We start from the raw sequence: 16288 nt of genomic DNA, 5'->3' as shown, positions 1-16288 counted from the left end.
TGAAAAGGGTATACAGGAAGGCTAACATGTTTCGGCAAACCGCCTTGACCACAGTACCAAGGCGGTTGTGATCAAGGTGGTTAGCCAAAACATGTTAGCCTTCCTGTATACTCTTTTCATGTAATGAATACATTTTTTTGTTTTTATACGGGTTTGGAGTTGCTGGCTCACTTTCTGGATTTGATTGCTCTCTTTTCGTCTGGAGGACATCCGAGCCAGAGCACCCATCTGTGGATCCCATCCATGAACTTTAGGTTCCCCTGTTCAGAGCGCTGCATCTGTTGTCCATCTACTCTCCTAATCCCATAGACACGTTTTTATTTTGTTTATATATCCATTTATAAAACTCATTTAGTCAATTTGAATGCATAAAAACGCATTCAGGTTAAGTGCTGGTAGGTATTAAATTTAGATATTATTCTAGCTGAATGAATAGTACTCAGTCCACCTTTTTGTATATTCATTTTCCATAAATGTGCCTTTTTTCCAAATTTTTGTTTTACTTTAAAATAGAACACCTAAGAAACACATCACTGACTCAAGACTGCAGTAAAAGACAGTTCAGCGTTTTAGATTTGAGAAGCCAATTTTAATACTCGCTAGCAGCACCTATTCTTAACAGCATTTTATGTGACCACCCTAATCCCCCTAGGCCAGGGATCCTCAAACTACGGCCCTCCAGCTGTTGCAGAACTACACATCCCATGAGGCATTGCAAAACTCTGACATTCAGACATGATTAGGCATGATGGGAATTGTAGTACCTGAACAACTGGAGGGCCATAGTTTGAAGACCCTTGCCCTAGGCCATAGTGGGGTCCTCCCAGATTACATAACTGGCAAGCAATTCACTTGAGGGCTGTGTTCTTTGCATGTGCTGCTGGGAGTTTGAAACACTTGGCACCAGTCTCTATAATCGAGGAACTAGCTGAGATTTGAACCATGTATGGGCAGGCTAAATGTAATCAAGTTGATCGATCACCTTTGGTACAACCAGCCTGCTTGATTTTGCATTCGATTTTTGCTAGCGACTTTTAATAGGGTTAATATGGGTTAAGTCCACCAAGGTGCATGCCACCTCGTGGACTTTTTTTTTATAATTCTTTACATTTTTCCTGAGCGCTATCGTTATACCTCTAACACTGGACCTTCTGGTCTCCTCTTCAGCAGCTGTAGAGTCTAAAGCCCCGTACACACTATAAGATTATCGAATGATCTGTCGTCCGTATTTTGCGGCATGCTAGTCTGATGTGGAAAGTGAAGAGGTTATTTTCATACAAATTTTCCCGTACGACAGAATTCTACTTCAGAAGTGATGTCATGTGTTGGATTGCTTTGTATGTGTTCTTTCGTCTCTGAGCTTGCCTAGTCTTGCTCTTAATATTTTTCCACAGAAATCTGTACTAATTAGACAAAAATCGGACGTTGTGTTACGGGATGACAAAAATTTTATAGCCTGCATATCAGGATTTTTTCGACCGAAAAGTCGGAGTCGGCTGTCGAAAGCACCATACTAACAATCCGAAAATCAGCAGATCGGTCGTCAGGCGAATTGTCCCTTCAGATTTTCTTATTGTGTGTACGAACCTTTATACAGCCGCTCTGTTTGCCCCTCCAATCCTACTCCTCCTGGACATGTCAATGTACATATTTCTGGTTAGTGACACCGACTATTGTGAGTTGCTTATTATAACTGTGAACATTAGGAATATGTACTTGTTCTTAGGATTCAGTGGCAGTTACACAGCAGTATGGCATGTCATCACTTTTATGCGATGGATATATAAAGACCTTTTGTCAGTGGGCTTTGGACTTGTCAGTGGCATCGTTTTCACATTGAGACATTCCATGGATCATCAGAAGTCATTGACCAGTGCATCTGACCTGCAGTTGGCCTTGTTATTACCATCTTTGAGTAGACTGGAGCAATGATGGTACATTATCACAATTGCTCCTTTTTCCCAACCGCATGACTCTTGGGCAGATAATCCAGTCACATTTGAAAGACTGCCATATACATTTGGGGATGATTCAGCCTAAATGTATCGGTTGCTGTAGTGTATTCTGAAAAAAATGTACAGTCAGTGGTATGCCTTGCCCTGATTGATTCAGCTGGTCACTGCATTTGAAGAAAACATAGGCTGTCCTGCAGCTTCATACTAATTGTATTTATTAACCTATAAATCCATAACATAATGTTTTTAACCTGGAGTAGATAGTACTGACCATTTCCTGCTGGTTATGTGAGTTTGCACCAATGTTTTGAAATCAGATCTATCATAAAGTCAGCCTGTGTTTTATACAGGAGATACATTTTTAATATCACCTAAAATTTAGACTCCCAATTCTGTAGATGTTCAAGTCTACTTTTTTTTTATAGGTCTCGTAGTATTGGTCAAGGAAGCATTCAAGATCAAGAACGTATATACACAATTTCTTTACCAAGTGAACCCCCTGAGGCTTATACTAACCCTTACTTTTCATCGGATCCCCCACCAAAATATGAAGAGAAGGATCCTGCTGTACCTGATCCAGAAACCACATCATCCCCTTCATCATCATCATCATCATCATCATCATCATCATCATCATCAACCTTAAATTACTCTGCTGAGTCTTCCTCTAATCCTGCTCCCCCACATCCTTGACATGAAAAAGACTGCCATGTTTTGTTTTTAAATGCATAGTATATTTTTATAGTAAAGACAATTTTTTTTTTTTTTTTTTTTTTTTATATATTCTTCAAAATTTAGGCGTTATCCAGACTTCTCATTCTTGGATGCTTTTGTTGTCACAGGAAGTTTAATTCTAAGGATGAAATCAGACTCATGTGCCAAATATTGGCTATGAACCTCTATAATATAACCTATCAAATTTTCTTAGGCATTCACAAGTATTTCTAGTATGATGTGAAGACTGGAAGCAAGATCTATGCACCTGTGTTTCCAGCTTTCTTCCCTTGAAACCAGAGGAAGACTAGCTGTTAACTGATTTTTTTTTTATTTTTTTTTTTGTATTACGTGGACCTGTTTTTTTTTTTAGTGTGCTTCTTACACAAAAGCTGTTCTAAACACTTCTGGTTGTCGACCGTGTTCTGACTGTTAAAATTATGCGGTAGATTGATTTGCAACTGAGATATATATACTATATATGTCCTGCCAAACTGTTTTCCTATTTTACATTTGCGCAATCACTGAATCGAGTCAGCCAAAAATGTCCAGTCCTGCAATGTGACTTGCAGCCCATCTGCTTTTTGTTCTGAAACATTCAGTATATTTTAGGAAACTAAAAACACCAGTGTTGTAAATAGTATTTATTACCTGCTGTAGTTATTTCAAATGTGCATTCTTCATTTTCAGGTTTTGTTTACCTTTCTCATGTTTCTGTAAGCTATGTGTGTGTGTATATGCATGTCAGAACTTGAGTACACCCCTCACCTATTTTTTTTTTTTTAAATATAATAAAATATCTTTTTATGTGACAACACTGAAGAAATGACACTTTGCTACAATGTAAAGTAGTGAGCATACAGCTTGTATAACAGTGTAAGTTTGCTGTTCCCTCAAAATTACTCAACACATAATCAACACATAATCATTATTGTCTAAACCGCTGGCAAAAAAGTGAGTACACCCCTAAGTGAAAATATCCAAATTGAGCCCAAAGTGTCAATATGTTGTGTGGCCACCATTATTTTCCAGCACTTCCTTAACCATCTTGGGCATGGAGTTCACCAGAGCTTTACAGGTTGCCACCGGAGTCCTCTTTCACTTATCCATGATGACATCACACAGCTGGTGGATGTTAGAGACCTTATGCTCCTCCACCTTTCCGTTTGAGAATGTCTTACAAATGCTCAATAGGGTTTAGGTCTGGAGACATGCTTGGCCAGTCCATCACCTTTACCCTTTGCTTCTTTAGCAAGGCAGTGGTCATTTTGGAAGTGTGTTTGGGGTTTTGTTATGTATAATATATACTCACTACTTTACATTGTAGCAAAGTGTCATTTTTCAGTGTTGTCACATGAAAAGATATAATAAAATGTGAGGGGTGTACTCTTGTCAGATAATGTGTGTATATATTTTTCTTTTTTAAAATCGCATTTTGTGTGAGCTGTGCATGTGTACAGCCTTTGCATTAAAATAAAATAACAGTAGAAATACTTCACTGTAGCTTATGAGAGCTGCACCAATTGACAGCCAAACATGTGCACAATTGATCTTTTAGATTTATGGAAGCCTTGAGGCTGCCATTGTTTTCAATCTTATGAGAATGCCAGTTCCCAGACAGTTACTTATCTGCTGATTTCAGTGCAGTCTGAGCCTGTGCCCTAATAAAAGCATTAAGCAAGTGAATGTTTCATGATTGTTGCAGATTTGGTTTGCAGGAAAAACAAAAAAAAGGAATATCCCAAAAGCAAGTGACATTTCCAGCACATTGGGCCTTGAAGGTTACTCGTCCTTTTCACATGAGAGGTCCAATTGGGTTTTGCTGTCTGTTTTCAGACTGACTCGATCAGACCCTCCATTCTCCTCTAAGAAGTGCTGGATGTAAATGGACTTGTGTCTGTATACACCCGGCTACCTCCAAGTTCGATCCTAAAAATAAAAATTTGAAGGGGATCCGTTCCCTTTCAGCTGATCGGATCATAAGGGCAGTCAGGTGTAAATGAACAACCAGTCTTTTTACATCTGGCTGCCCATAGAACAAAACAATCTGTTTCTGTCCACTCTGCATAAGCAGCAGAGTAGGCATGGACCGATCATCTGGCTGCACCGCTCCGCTCCGCCTTAATGTCTTGAGGCAAGCTGGTGCTGCTGATTTTGAGTATTAGGGCATGTGGGCATTTTGATGCAGCCGGAGGTACTTGTTATATACAGTGGGAATACCCAGCTTGTTCAGCTTGTTTGACAATCTACCTCAGGAGTTCCCAAACTGTGGGTCAGGACCCACTGGTGGGTTGCGAGCTGCATTTGAGTGGGTCGCGCTGAGCCGGAATTAACTGGGAGTGTGCCCGATTAAATTGTGCTGTGCCCGCGCAAATTACAGAGAGCCAGAGCAGTCAAATCGCGATGGATTCAGGACCCCGCCCACGCAGTTTACGGGGGCTGGTCTGCATTTCCCGTGAGGAGGATACTTGCATCAGTGAGTATGTGGGTTGTTATGTAGGCTATGTTCATGGGGTGCAGAGCCAGCTCCTAGGTCCTGCTGGGGGCAGTGGTGGTGGCTAGACTGGCAGCCGGATTCTCTCAGCTATAGCGGGCAGAGATGGCAGCCTCGGTGTCATAGGAGGACCAGGTGGCCCGGCAGTGTCAGGAGTTCATGGCAGCTTCTGTGACACCAGTAGAGGATCTGAAGGAGAAGAGCCAGGACACCCAAGACCAGCATAGGGCTCCTCATCATGGAGACTCTGGGTGAGGTGTGCTGGGCCCTGGAGAGGGCAAACAGGGGCTTTACCTTCACTGTGGACCGCTGGGAGAGGAAGGAGGGTGAGTGCCATATAGCCTGCTGATCACTGTCCTGGGGTGGTTGATTTCTGTCCCCTGCCTGCCTTATACTGCCTATGAGGGTGCTGATTACTTACAACTCCGCTTATATGCCACACATGCCACAGGTTTCTGACCCCTCACTTAGAACATCTGGCAAGTGTATTCAATAATAAATTGAAAAATAGTAAATTGATATTTTTAATTTAACATCCCCCTTCCTTTAACCACTTGCCTTCTGTGCACTTAAACACCCTTCCCATCCAGGCCAATTTTCATCTTTCAGCGCTGTCACATTTTGAATGACAATTGCGCGGTCATGCTACACTGTACCCATTTGAAATTTTTATCATTTTTTTCAAACAAATAGAGCTTTCTTTTGGTGGTATTTAATCATCTTTTGGTTTTTTATTTTTTACAAAGAAAAAGAATAAAGACAAAAAATTTTGAAAAAAAAAAAAAGTTTTTCTTATTTTCTGCGAGTAAATTTTGAAAATAAATGTTTCTCCTTCACTGATGTGCGCTGATGAGGCGGCACTGATGGGCACTGATAGGCTGCACTTATGTGCACTGATGAGGTGGCACTTATGGGCACTGATGAGGTGGCACTTATGGGCACTGATGAGGAGGTACTAATATGCCGCACTGATAGGCGGCACTGATGAGCACTGATAGGCGGCACTGCTGGGCACTGATAGGTGGCACTGCTGGGCACTGAGAGGTGGCACTGCTGGGCACTGAGAGGCGGCACTGCGAGGTGGCACTGCTGGGCACTGAGAGGTGGCACTGATGGGCACTGAGAGGCGGCACTGATGGGAACTGGCGGATGGCACTGGACACTGACGGGTGGCACTGATGAGCGGCACTGATAGGGAGCACCATCAGTGCCCACACTCAGTGCCCATAGTGCTGCCAGTCAGTGCTCATCAGTGCCTAGATGAGCAGGCACTGATGGGCACTGACTAGCAGCACTATGGGCACTGATTGTGGGCATTGATGGGGGGCACTGATGGTGGGCACTGATGGGGGGGCACTGTGTGTGTTTTTACCTTGCAGTAATCAGGGCACTGGTGATCGGTGCCCTGATTACATTGCTGTGTGTCCCCGGCGCTGTGAGGCTCCCCCTCCTTCCTCACACTGCAGGCTCTGTGTGAGGAAGGAGCGCCGGCGATGAGAGATGATCTCATATGTTTACATATGAGATCATCGCTCATTGGACGGCCAGATCACGTGGTGAATGGCCGCTGTGATTGGCCATTCACCACGATCTGTGATCGGCCGTGTCCAAATAACACGGCCGACACAGATTTTCCCCGCAGCGCGCTCGCGGGAGCGCGCTGGGGGCGTGTCACTGGGAGGCCGTTTAAAAACGGCCTCCCGAAAATTCGAGTCCGCGCTGCAGCCGTATATAGGCTGTAGCGCGGACGGGGGGAGGTTAAAACACGCATTATAATTATTTGCATTTATACAGCACCAACAACTTCTGTAGCACTGTACAATATTCAATTACAAGCAAGTGGGTCCCAAAAAAATAACTGTATTCAGAAGTGGGTCTCGGCCCAAAAATGTTTGGGAAGCCCTGATCTACCTGGTAGTGGGTCCAATTTTCAGTCTAATGTGAACATGAGTAAAAGATTAAATGGCACTTATGGTTGTGCTGCCGTCAACAATTCAGCCAGGAATGCATCAGCCCAGACTTTTTTGAGGACAGGAATGTATGTATTGCTTATTTTTTGGGGAATATCTGCCTTTTTATGGCCTGTATTAATCCTACCAATCTGACAAATTAAGATAATGGCTTGTACTTCGCACAAATCGGATATTGTCAACATTTATAAAAGTTAAATATAGAAGCACAACTGCTCCATCTGTACTTTTTTTTTTTTTTTCTTATTTTGAGACGGAAAGCTGTAATTTAGGGATCCAAAGTCTCCCACAGAATCCCCATGGACACCTGACAACAGCTGTAGACAATCCTTCATGGCAACAACCCTATGTTTGTATATTTTCCATGATGTCTACTTACCTATGTTTGTATATTTTCCATGATGTCTACCTAATCTGTACAAATTTTGGAATAAAAAATTCAGTAAACCAGAATTTTACCATAACCTTATGAGGCTCAGCTTTGATAGAGATCACAAAGATGGTCACCTTTTACATATTAATATATATATATATTTTTTTACTTGGAATGTCTACAGCAGGGTTAAGTAGTACAGCCAGCAGCTGTAGAAATTCATTTTGGTCTCCAGTGCCAATATGTGAGTAAAGTCTGGACTGCTCATTCTTTGACTATTTTTTTGATGGTCTGGTTAGCAAGGACGTTTCACCCTCCTAGATTGTGTCCAAACCCTTCATTGATCACACTATTCACAAGTAATGTGGTAAGATGCATGTACTTGATGTCAACATGTTTGCTGACATTGCAAGAAAGTTAAAACACAAAAAATATCCTCTTTTTGAAAATTATGCAGGGATTGTATTAGGCTCTTCAATGGTCTTTGACTGTCCTGCAATGGTCTGATTATTTGGTGCTGCAGTTCTGCAAGCCTCTGCAAATGTATATCTAAACATGGAGATATGACAGCACCACAATGTTCCTGTGCTGAAACACTAGTTTGTACATAAGGCAGGAAAACACAGACTTTAAGGCAATGGTTGCACTAACAAGGCCTTGCAGTTCTGACCTCTCTGGACCTAACTGCAGTTACCGCGGCTAGATTTCCTTTTATTCTACAATTCAGTACCCAAAGTGGCCCAGTTTGCAGTGGAATAAAATTAATACCAAATTTTGATTTTTACCTGGCTGTACGTCCAGTATTTGGAATCGGTATTTGCAGTGGCTACCTTTTGGGAAAGTACTCTTCTCCTCTTTGTTGCCCTAGGCCAGGATATTTGACAAAAGCATCACCATCATAGCTCTACTATCAGTAGAACGTCAGCTCTGAAGGTCATTGACTTTTCAGATGGGTGGACCATAGCTCAGAGCAGTAGCTGTCACATCCATGCCAGAATCTTGGGAAGTAATTAAAGTTTAAGGCTCCATTCACACCTATGCAGTTTGCTTTTAAGCATTTCTACAGTGCTCTTTGCATTTTTTTTTTTTTTTGCTTCTTTCTTGGGCAGACTAAGAAATGAAAATCGCATTAAAATGCACTACATCCTTTTATGCAGCTTCTTCATTAAAGTCTATTGAACCAAAAAATTAAAAAAAGCAGTTTTACATTCAAAAGAAATCCCCGACCCTTCCCAAAATGCAGAGGCACTAAAATGCATTGACGTGAACGTGTTCTATAGGAACCCATGTTAAAATGAATGTCCTGCATTTCTGCAAAAAGCATAGAAAAATGCATAGGTGTAAATGGAGCCTGAGTTAGGCCAAAAAGATTTGGTTTTGGGTTGAGATGGGAAGGGATAGAAACATTGTCAGGTTCTTAGTGCTGCCTGTGTTGATGTTAGGAACGTTTTACTTTTTTACTTTTTTCCTCAGTGGGTCCACATCAGCAGCCTAACTGAGTTTCTAACCTTTCCATTCTGTATTAAAAGTGATTTTCTTGTTATCCCCCTTGAAGCAATCTCCTGTCTTACCTCCCCACATTGGCAATACTCACATAACTAAATATGTAAGCCTTTAAAAAAAACAGGGAAAGCAAAGAATTTAGCTGGAATTTTACTTAAGATCACTTCCTCAATATACTTAAATTGTAACTAAAGGTAAAACTTTGTGGGTTGAGTAAGGGAGGGTTATAACCTCTGTCAGGTATTTGCCATCTGTGTCCTATTGGGGAGATTTTCCTTCACTTCCTGCCCCAAAACAGGAAGGGAGGCAGGCATTTATCCATCATGCCATATCATCAAGAGGTGTGTGATTGGTTCCAAATGTATTCTGCAGCAGGACAATGATGCCACGCATACAGCCAATGTCATTAAGAATTATCTTCAGTGTAAAGAAGAACAAGGAGTCCTGGAAGTGATGGTGCCCCCCCTGATCTCAACATCATCGAGTCTGTCTGGCATTACATGAAGAGATTGAAGAATTTAGGGCAGCCTACATTCAGAGAAGATCTGTGGTTAGTTCTTCAAGATGTTTGGAACAATCTACCAGCAAAGATTTTTCAAAAACTGTGTGCAAGTGTACCTAGAAGATTTGATGCTGGTTTGAAACCAAAGGGTGATCACATCAAATATTGATTTGGATTTAATTTTTTTTTTTTGGTTGTTCACTTTTGCCTTTTGTAAATTGGTAAAAATAAACAAAATATATATTTTTGAAAGAATACTTATTTTACAGCATTTCTCCACACCTGCCCAAAATCTTTGCACAGTACTGTATATTTAACAAATTTAGAATCCTGCAACGATTTTCTTTAATGTTTAAAAAAAAATACAATACTATTCTTTCACAATAGGCACAACCCCAAATACAATACTATTCTTTCACAATAGGCACAACCCCAATCAAAAATATTGCAAAGGCACACAACATCAAATGTACAGACCTGTGCCTATAGTAAAATGTGTGTTTTACTGTGTGTAACCGCAATGCACAGTGCATGGCTGTACACTGTGGTGCACCCTGCAAATGCATTCCAGTGCACAGCAAGCACAGGTGGGAACCATCTATATATTGTGGTGCCATGCATTAAAAAAAAAAAAAAAAGACGTCAAGTTTTTAATGCATTGCCATCCCAATCAACATGCATGGGCTGTCTTAGCACAATGCACATAGGGGGCGCTAATGGAGCTGTGGGTGATAAAAATCTATAGAAATATTTAAGCTAGCACAGTGGTATAATTGTACACAATAGCAGGTGATTCAAAGGCTAGTTATACACAGTTCAGATTTCAGCCAACTCCTGCTGTATACCATTCACACATTATTGCCCTATGTCATTTAAAGAAACCGTAACCATTTATTCACGCTTAGATTCTTTACTAGATATATTTATGCTTTGTGACATAGTTTTTGTTGATTTAATTTATTGTGTTTGAGCACAGCACCGTTTTCACTATTTTACTAGAAAGGTTTTGTTTCTTGACCTTTTAGTGCTAACTGCTGTTTTCTTTATTTTTTACACCAAGTGCTGACTTTTTCATCCAAAAGCTGACCTGTATCTTAAAGAAGACTTGTGGGAAAATAAAGGAACCAATCATTTAAGCAGGAAATTTCTGGAGAGGTTCAGTACATCAACAGTGAGTGCCTCCAGGTTGCCACATTGTATTGAATTTTACAGAAAATCACAGCAGTTGTAGACTGAAAAGTAAAGGTAATTTTTAATAACATCTAGATATGGTTTGTGCAGCATTTGTATATGTTATATTATTATGTTTTATTAACCTCTGGGAGGCTTTTTCCCCCTTCATGACCAGAGCATTTTTTGCTATTCAGCACTGTTACTTTAACTGACAATTGCTTGGTTATGCAACACTGTACTCAAATTAAATTTTTATCATTTTTTTTTTTTCACACAAACAGTTCACACAAATTGATGGTATTTGATCACCTCTGTTTTTTTTTACTTTTTGCAAAATAAAAAAATATGCAATAAAATCAAATTTCATCATAAATTTAGGCCAAAATGTATTTGACTACTTGTCTTTGGTAAAAAAAAAAATCCAATAAGTGAATATTGATTGGTTTGTGTGAAAGTTATAGTGTCTACAAGCAATGGTATATATACTGGAATTATCGCAGCTTTTACTTTGAGTGCCTATCACATTTCTCGAGGTTCTAAATTGCCAGGGCAGTTCAAACACCCCCAAATCACTCCTTTTTGGAAAGTAGACTCCCAAAAGTATTTTCTGAGAGTAATGTTGAGTGTGTAAAGATTGTATTTTTTGCCACAAGTTTTTGGAAGATGACCAAAAAAATTATTTTAAACAAAGCTGTCAGTTTATTGAGATATTTCTTACACATGCCATGCGTATATGTGGAATTACACCCCAAAACACATTTTACTACTTCTCCTGAGGGTGGTTATAACTCATGTGTGAGACTTGGGAGCTTAGCCGCATATGGGTGCAAAAAACAATGACCACCTTCAGGCTTTCAAAGGGTGTAATTCCCTCACTTCATTTCCTGACTACCTATCACAGTTTTGGAAGCTCTAAAGTGCCAGGATAGTACAAACACCCCAAATGACCCCTTTTTGGAAAGTAGACACTCCAAGGTATTTGCTGAGGGGCATGTTGAGTGCATGGAAGATTTTATTTTTTGCCACAAGTTTTTGAAATATTACAACAAAAAATTGTTTTTTTTTTTTTGTTTTTTTTTCACAAAGTTGCCAATTTAATGAGATATTCTCACAAAATGCCATGAGTATATGTGGAATTACACTCCAAAACACATTCTGCTGCTTCTGAGTACAGAGATACCACATGTGAAAGATTTTTGGCAGCCTAATCACGTATAGGTCCCGAAATCCAATGACCATGTTCAGGCTTTCAAAGGGCGCATGTCCTTATGTTGCTTTCTCACTACTTATCACAGTTTCGGAGTCCTTGAAATGCCAGGATAGTAAAAACACCCCCATATGACCTCTTTTGGAAGGTAGACACTACGTGGAATTTGAGCATGACATTTTGCAGATCTCGTTTTTTGTTACAAGGTTTTAAAAATTAAAAAAAAAAAATTCTTTCTTAGCTTTCCAAAAACTTGTGGCAACAAATGAGATCTGCAAAATACTCGCTATGCCTCTTATCAAATACCTTGGGGTGTCTACTTTCCAAAAAGGGTTTTGGTTTGGGCTGTGAATGGGGGGATAAGGGGTGCTGCTGAATCTGTGGGCAGCCAATCGGGATTTGCTAGCACCCCACTGAAAGACACTATGAGCTCTATGGGTCTGTATTTTAATTCTTGGTGGTTACTGCTAGCCACTGCATTAGCTCGGACTGCACTTCTGGGACTTTTTACATCACCATGAGATACTCCAGTGCTGGTGTGTAAAAAGCCAAGTTGTATTAGGCCACTTGTGCCTGCCAGTTCACCAAAAGGTAGAGCGGCACTTGTACTACACATGAGAATAATCATGCATTTCTAGAACCTCAGCAATCTGGGCATGGGGTCGGGTACATCTGACCTTAGCAGGGACCTCTTCTCCATTGTATGAACTCAGGTTGCCGCTGCTTTCTACAGGTTGATAGAGAGGACTCCTCTTCGCTCTCATCTGTCATACTCAGAATCCTGTAGGCCTCTTCACTAGAGTACCTTTCTTTGGGCACTAAATTTACAGGTACCTAGTGTGACTCACCGGTAGAAGAGCACCTGGCTGTCAGGGACTGCATGAACCACTACAAATTAAAGTTACCTCCTAGTGCTAGCAGAGATCAGGCCTGATCTTGCTAACACTGCAGTTTTGTGTATAATGTATCAGATGTGGCAGTGATCAGAAATTATATTGACACTGCACTTGTTGGGGGGTGGGCTAAACGCAAGTGCTGGCAGAGAATTGTGCTTATCTGTGAACACTGCCTTTTTGGGGACACTATACTATTGGGGGCACTAGTATAGTTCTGATTTGATCAAAGATACTGATCCGTTCAGACACTATAATAGTAAATGCGGTTATAGTGTGACTGTGATAGTGTTTCTGGCTAAAAAGGGGTTCAATGTAAATGGCGATAGTGTGGCGGACAATCTGATGCTAAATGGGAGGGATGCTAACTGACGCTAACACTATTTGAAAAAAAAACACAAATCTATACACTGTACTTTTGACACTGCGACAGGGTGGTGCGTAACTATGTTTGTAGGTATACATGTGCTATTTGTACTCACACAGGTCTGCTCTCTTTATTCTCTGGAACTGAAAAGGGCTCCAAGATGGAAGAACAGAGCAGTTCCTGTGTTTACAAACAATGACAAAGGCTATTCTGTGATTTGGTACAGCCACCATGCTGATGACTGACTTGTGCTGTGTCAAACGACAGCACAGATCAGGCGCATGCGCCCTAACAGGTGATTCCAGATCATGTACATGGAAGTGAGGCGACGCAAAGCGGCTGCCCTGTCACCGTATATACAGACGTATCTACATGGGGTAGTCCACAATTGGTTAAGGATAACATTTGTACTACGTTTAGAAACACATAAGTATTTAAGGAGTTTATGAGGAATTTTGACCCAAATTGGTATCAGGCTATTATTAATAAATACATTGCACATCTGAATGCATAGAGGACTTAATAGTCTGTGTATCAAAATGTTATGTTTGGCGTAAAAATTGCATTGCGGATGTTCTGAAAACAGATTGAATAGCTAATAAATATATGATAAGAAAGTCTGTGGGGCTTTGATTTTTTTTTTTTTTTCTTTTCTGAAAATGTATTGTTTTCAAGTGGACCATTCAGTAACTTTACACATCTGCAGAAAAAAATTCCTGCCATGTTACATTATACAGTAATAATATTATTTTGTAAAAAAAAAAAGTTAAATTTTATCATTAAAAACAGGTCTTGTGTGGCTTTTCGTAGGCTGAGATGAGGTCTTAATGCTGCAGGCAGTAGGTTACATTTCTTCAGTCTCCTCTTCCCCCCCCAATGATCACTAAATTTGTGGTAAATAACACAGTGGTAAGCTGCAGCTGGGGCTGATCTGTGTCAGACATGAATGAACACAGCCAATAACTAAACAGGCATCAGGATTTACATGATTGCATTGTCCCTATAGTATGATGGCTCAGGTGATGCCTGAGTAAAGATGGTACCTACCTTCAAGAGAGAACAGCATATGACTGCATTGTCAGGGGAAGTACTGTAATCTGTGGGAAACCTATTACATTCTACAGGCCTGTAAATTTTACATTTACACATTACTTAGTGTGAATGCACTTAACATTAATAAATATACAAGACGTTGGGTCCATTTTACTGCTCCAAGCATTCTTCTGTGCACAGTTCCCTGTTGTACCTTTGCTGAAGCTAAAATAAGGCAACTAAAGCCTCGTACACACGCACCGATTGTTGGCCGACCGATCGGCCGTCTTTTGTCCAGTGTTGTTGTGTTGGTTGAAATGTGCTCTAGACTGCACACGAATTCTGTCGGCCAACAACAACCAACTGCAGAAGTGATGTCATGTTCTGGTCTACTTTTCGTGTGTGTTTTTTCTTCTCTGAGCATGCCCAGTCTTGCTCATCTGACTTTTGTCGGCCGAAATCTGTACTGACTGATGAACAATCGGCCGTTCTGGTGACGGCCAACAAAAATTTTATAGCATGCACACCAGATTTTGTTCGGCCGAAAAGTCGCAGGCGGTTGTCGGAAGCATCATACTAACAAGCCGACAATCGGCCGATCGGTCGTTGGCTGAAAATTTACGGCCAACAATCGGTGCGTGTGTACGGGGCTTCACTGGGCAACCTGCATGGTACTTGCCAAGCTAACCCTTGTAAAATATGTTAGATTTGAAAATTGTGTAATATACCCTGATAATTGCAGCTGCACACTACAATTTATCAATCAGAATGAAAAACCAAATGTTTTTTTTTGTAGCAGCCTTACATGTATGACCGGTGTTTGTTCTGCAGGCAGACATTAAAGTCTTGTATTAAAATCCATTATCCTTTGAAGTATATGGTGATCCTTTGAAACTGAATGATGAGTCATGAGTAATAGTCAGTGTGTGTATGCGCTATAGTGGAGCTCCCCACTCCCGTCATCATTGTCCACCTACTATTTGTTTAATTAGAGCTCTTCACTGAACCACAGATGGGATGATTAGCAAGCTGTGTTTAATATGTTTATAGTGCTGCTTCATCATCATTGATGTATTTTATGTTACAAATGTGCAACGCTGAAACACGCTGCATCCTCCATGTCACGGTTACACATGCAGTGTGTGCAGCATAGAAAATAATCCCAAAAACTGGGACTGATTTACAAAAGCCATAGAGTGCAATATCTGGTGCAGCTGTGCATAGTAACCAATCAGTAACCAATCAGCTTCCAGGTTTTATTGTCAAAGCTTAATTGAACAAGCTGAAGTTAGAAGTTGATTGGCTACCATGCACAGCTGCACCAGATTATGAGTGCTCCAGTTTTAGTAAATCTCTCCCACTGTGACAGTCACCGTGACTATTTTAGTTTACCTTTGCTTTAATGCGTTGTGCATTTTTTAAACAGATATTTAATATCCTTTATTTCATGACGCACATCATAGCGTATTTTGTAATTATTTTACTCAGAGTGCTTTCATGCTAATTTTTTAAGTAAAAATAAGAAAGTCCAGCACTACCACTGCATTTATTTACTACTTTGCATACTGACAATGTAGATAGCATAGTCTCTACTAAGGAAGGGGGAAGGTGCCTACCCTAATTATTTTAGCTGTACCTGTGTAGCCTGATAACCTTACAGGTCACAACACAGGCTAGTCACATCTTAGTAGCAAACTAAAGCGGGGAAAGTCTCACAGGTTGTACAGAAGTTGATTGGTATACCAGCTTCTGTACAACCGCCCGGCCCATACATGGATTACAATTTATCTGGTCCCAGCTAAACTGGTGTTACGTACCTGGTGGAGATCAAGCTGGAGAGGGGGCTTCTCTTGCACCTCTTATCCAGCACCCCTGGCAATGATGACAGGAGGTGTAAGGACACAGAATGGCACGAGGACAGTGTAGCAGGCAGTGCCAGCTAAGGTTTGCAGAAAGCAGATGACAGTGGATCACCAGGCAGGAACTAGGAATTGGGACACGGAGACACTTGATCGGCAGATAAGAGCGTAGCCAGGACACAAGCCAGAAAGTCATCAACAGCTGGGCACTGAGGTACAGGAATATCAGGCAGAGTCAGGATACAA

At 40.8% G+C, this 16288-nt stretch overlaps 1 protein-coding gene across 1 annotated transcript in view; it reads left to right on the top strand.

Moving 5' to 3' along the window:
- TMEM171 (transmembrane protein 171) overlaps window positions 1–2648 on the top strand; it is a gene marked incomplete at its 3' end in the record, with an annotated part of 34502 nt that extends 31854 nt beyond the window's left edge. Inside the window, exon 4 of the mRNA XM_082243254.1 lies at window positions 2381–2648. Coding sequence (XP_082099380.1) covers window positions 2381–2648 — 268 coding nt within the window. The remainder of the gene's footprint in view (window positions 1–2380) is intronic.
- Window positions 2649–16288: the final 13640 nt, after the last annotated feature.

Source organism: Pelophylax lessonae, assembly GCF_965119305.1.
Source record: "Pelophylax lessonae genome assembly, chromosome: 1".
In the NCBI taxonomy this organism is placed as follows: domain Eukaryota; kingdom Metazoa; phylum Chordata; class Amphibia; order Anura; family Ranidae; genus Pelophylax; species Pelophylax lessonae.
This window is presented reverse-complemented; position numbering and strand designations above follow the sequence as displayed.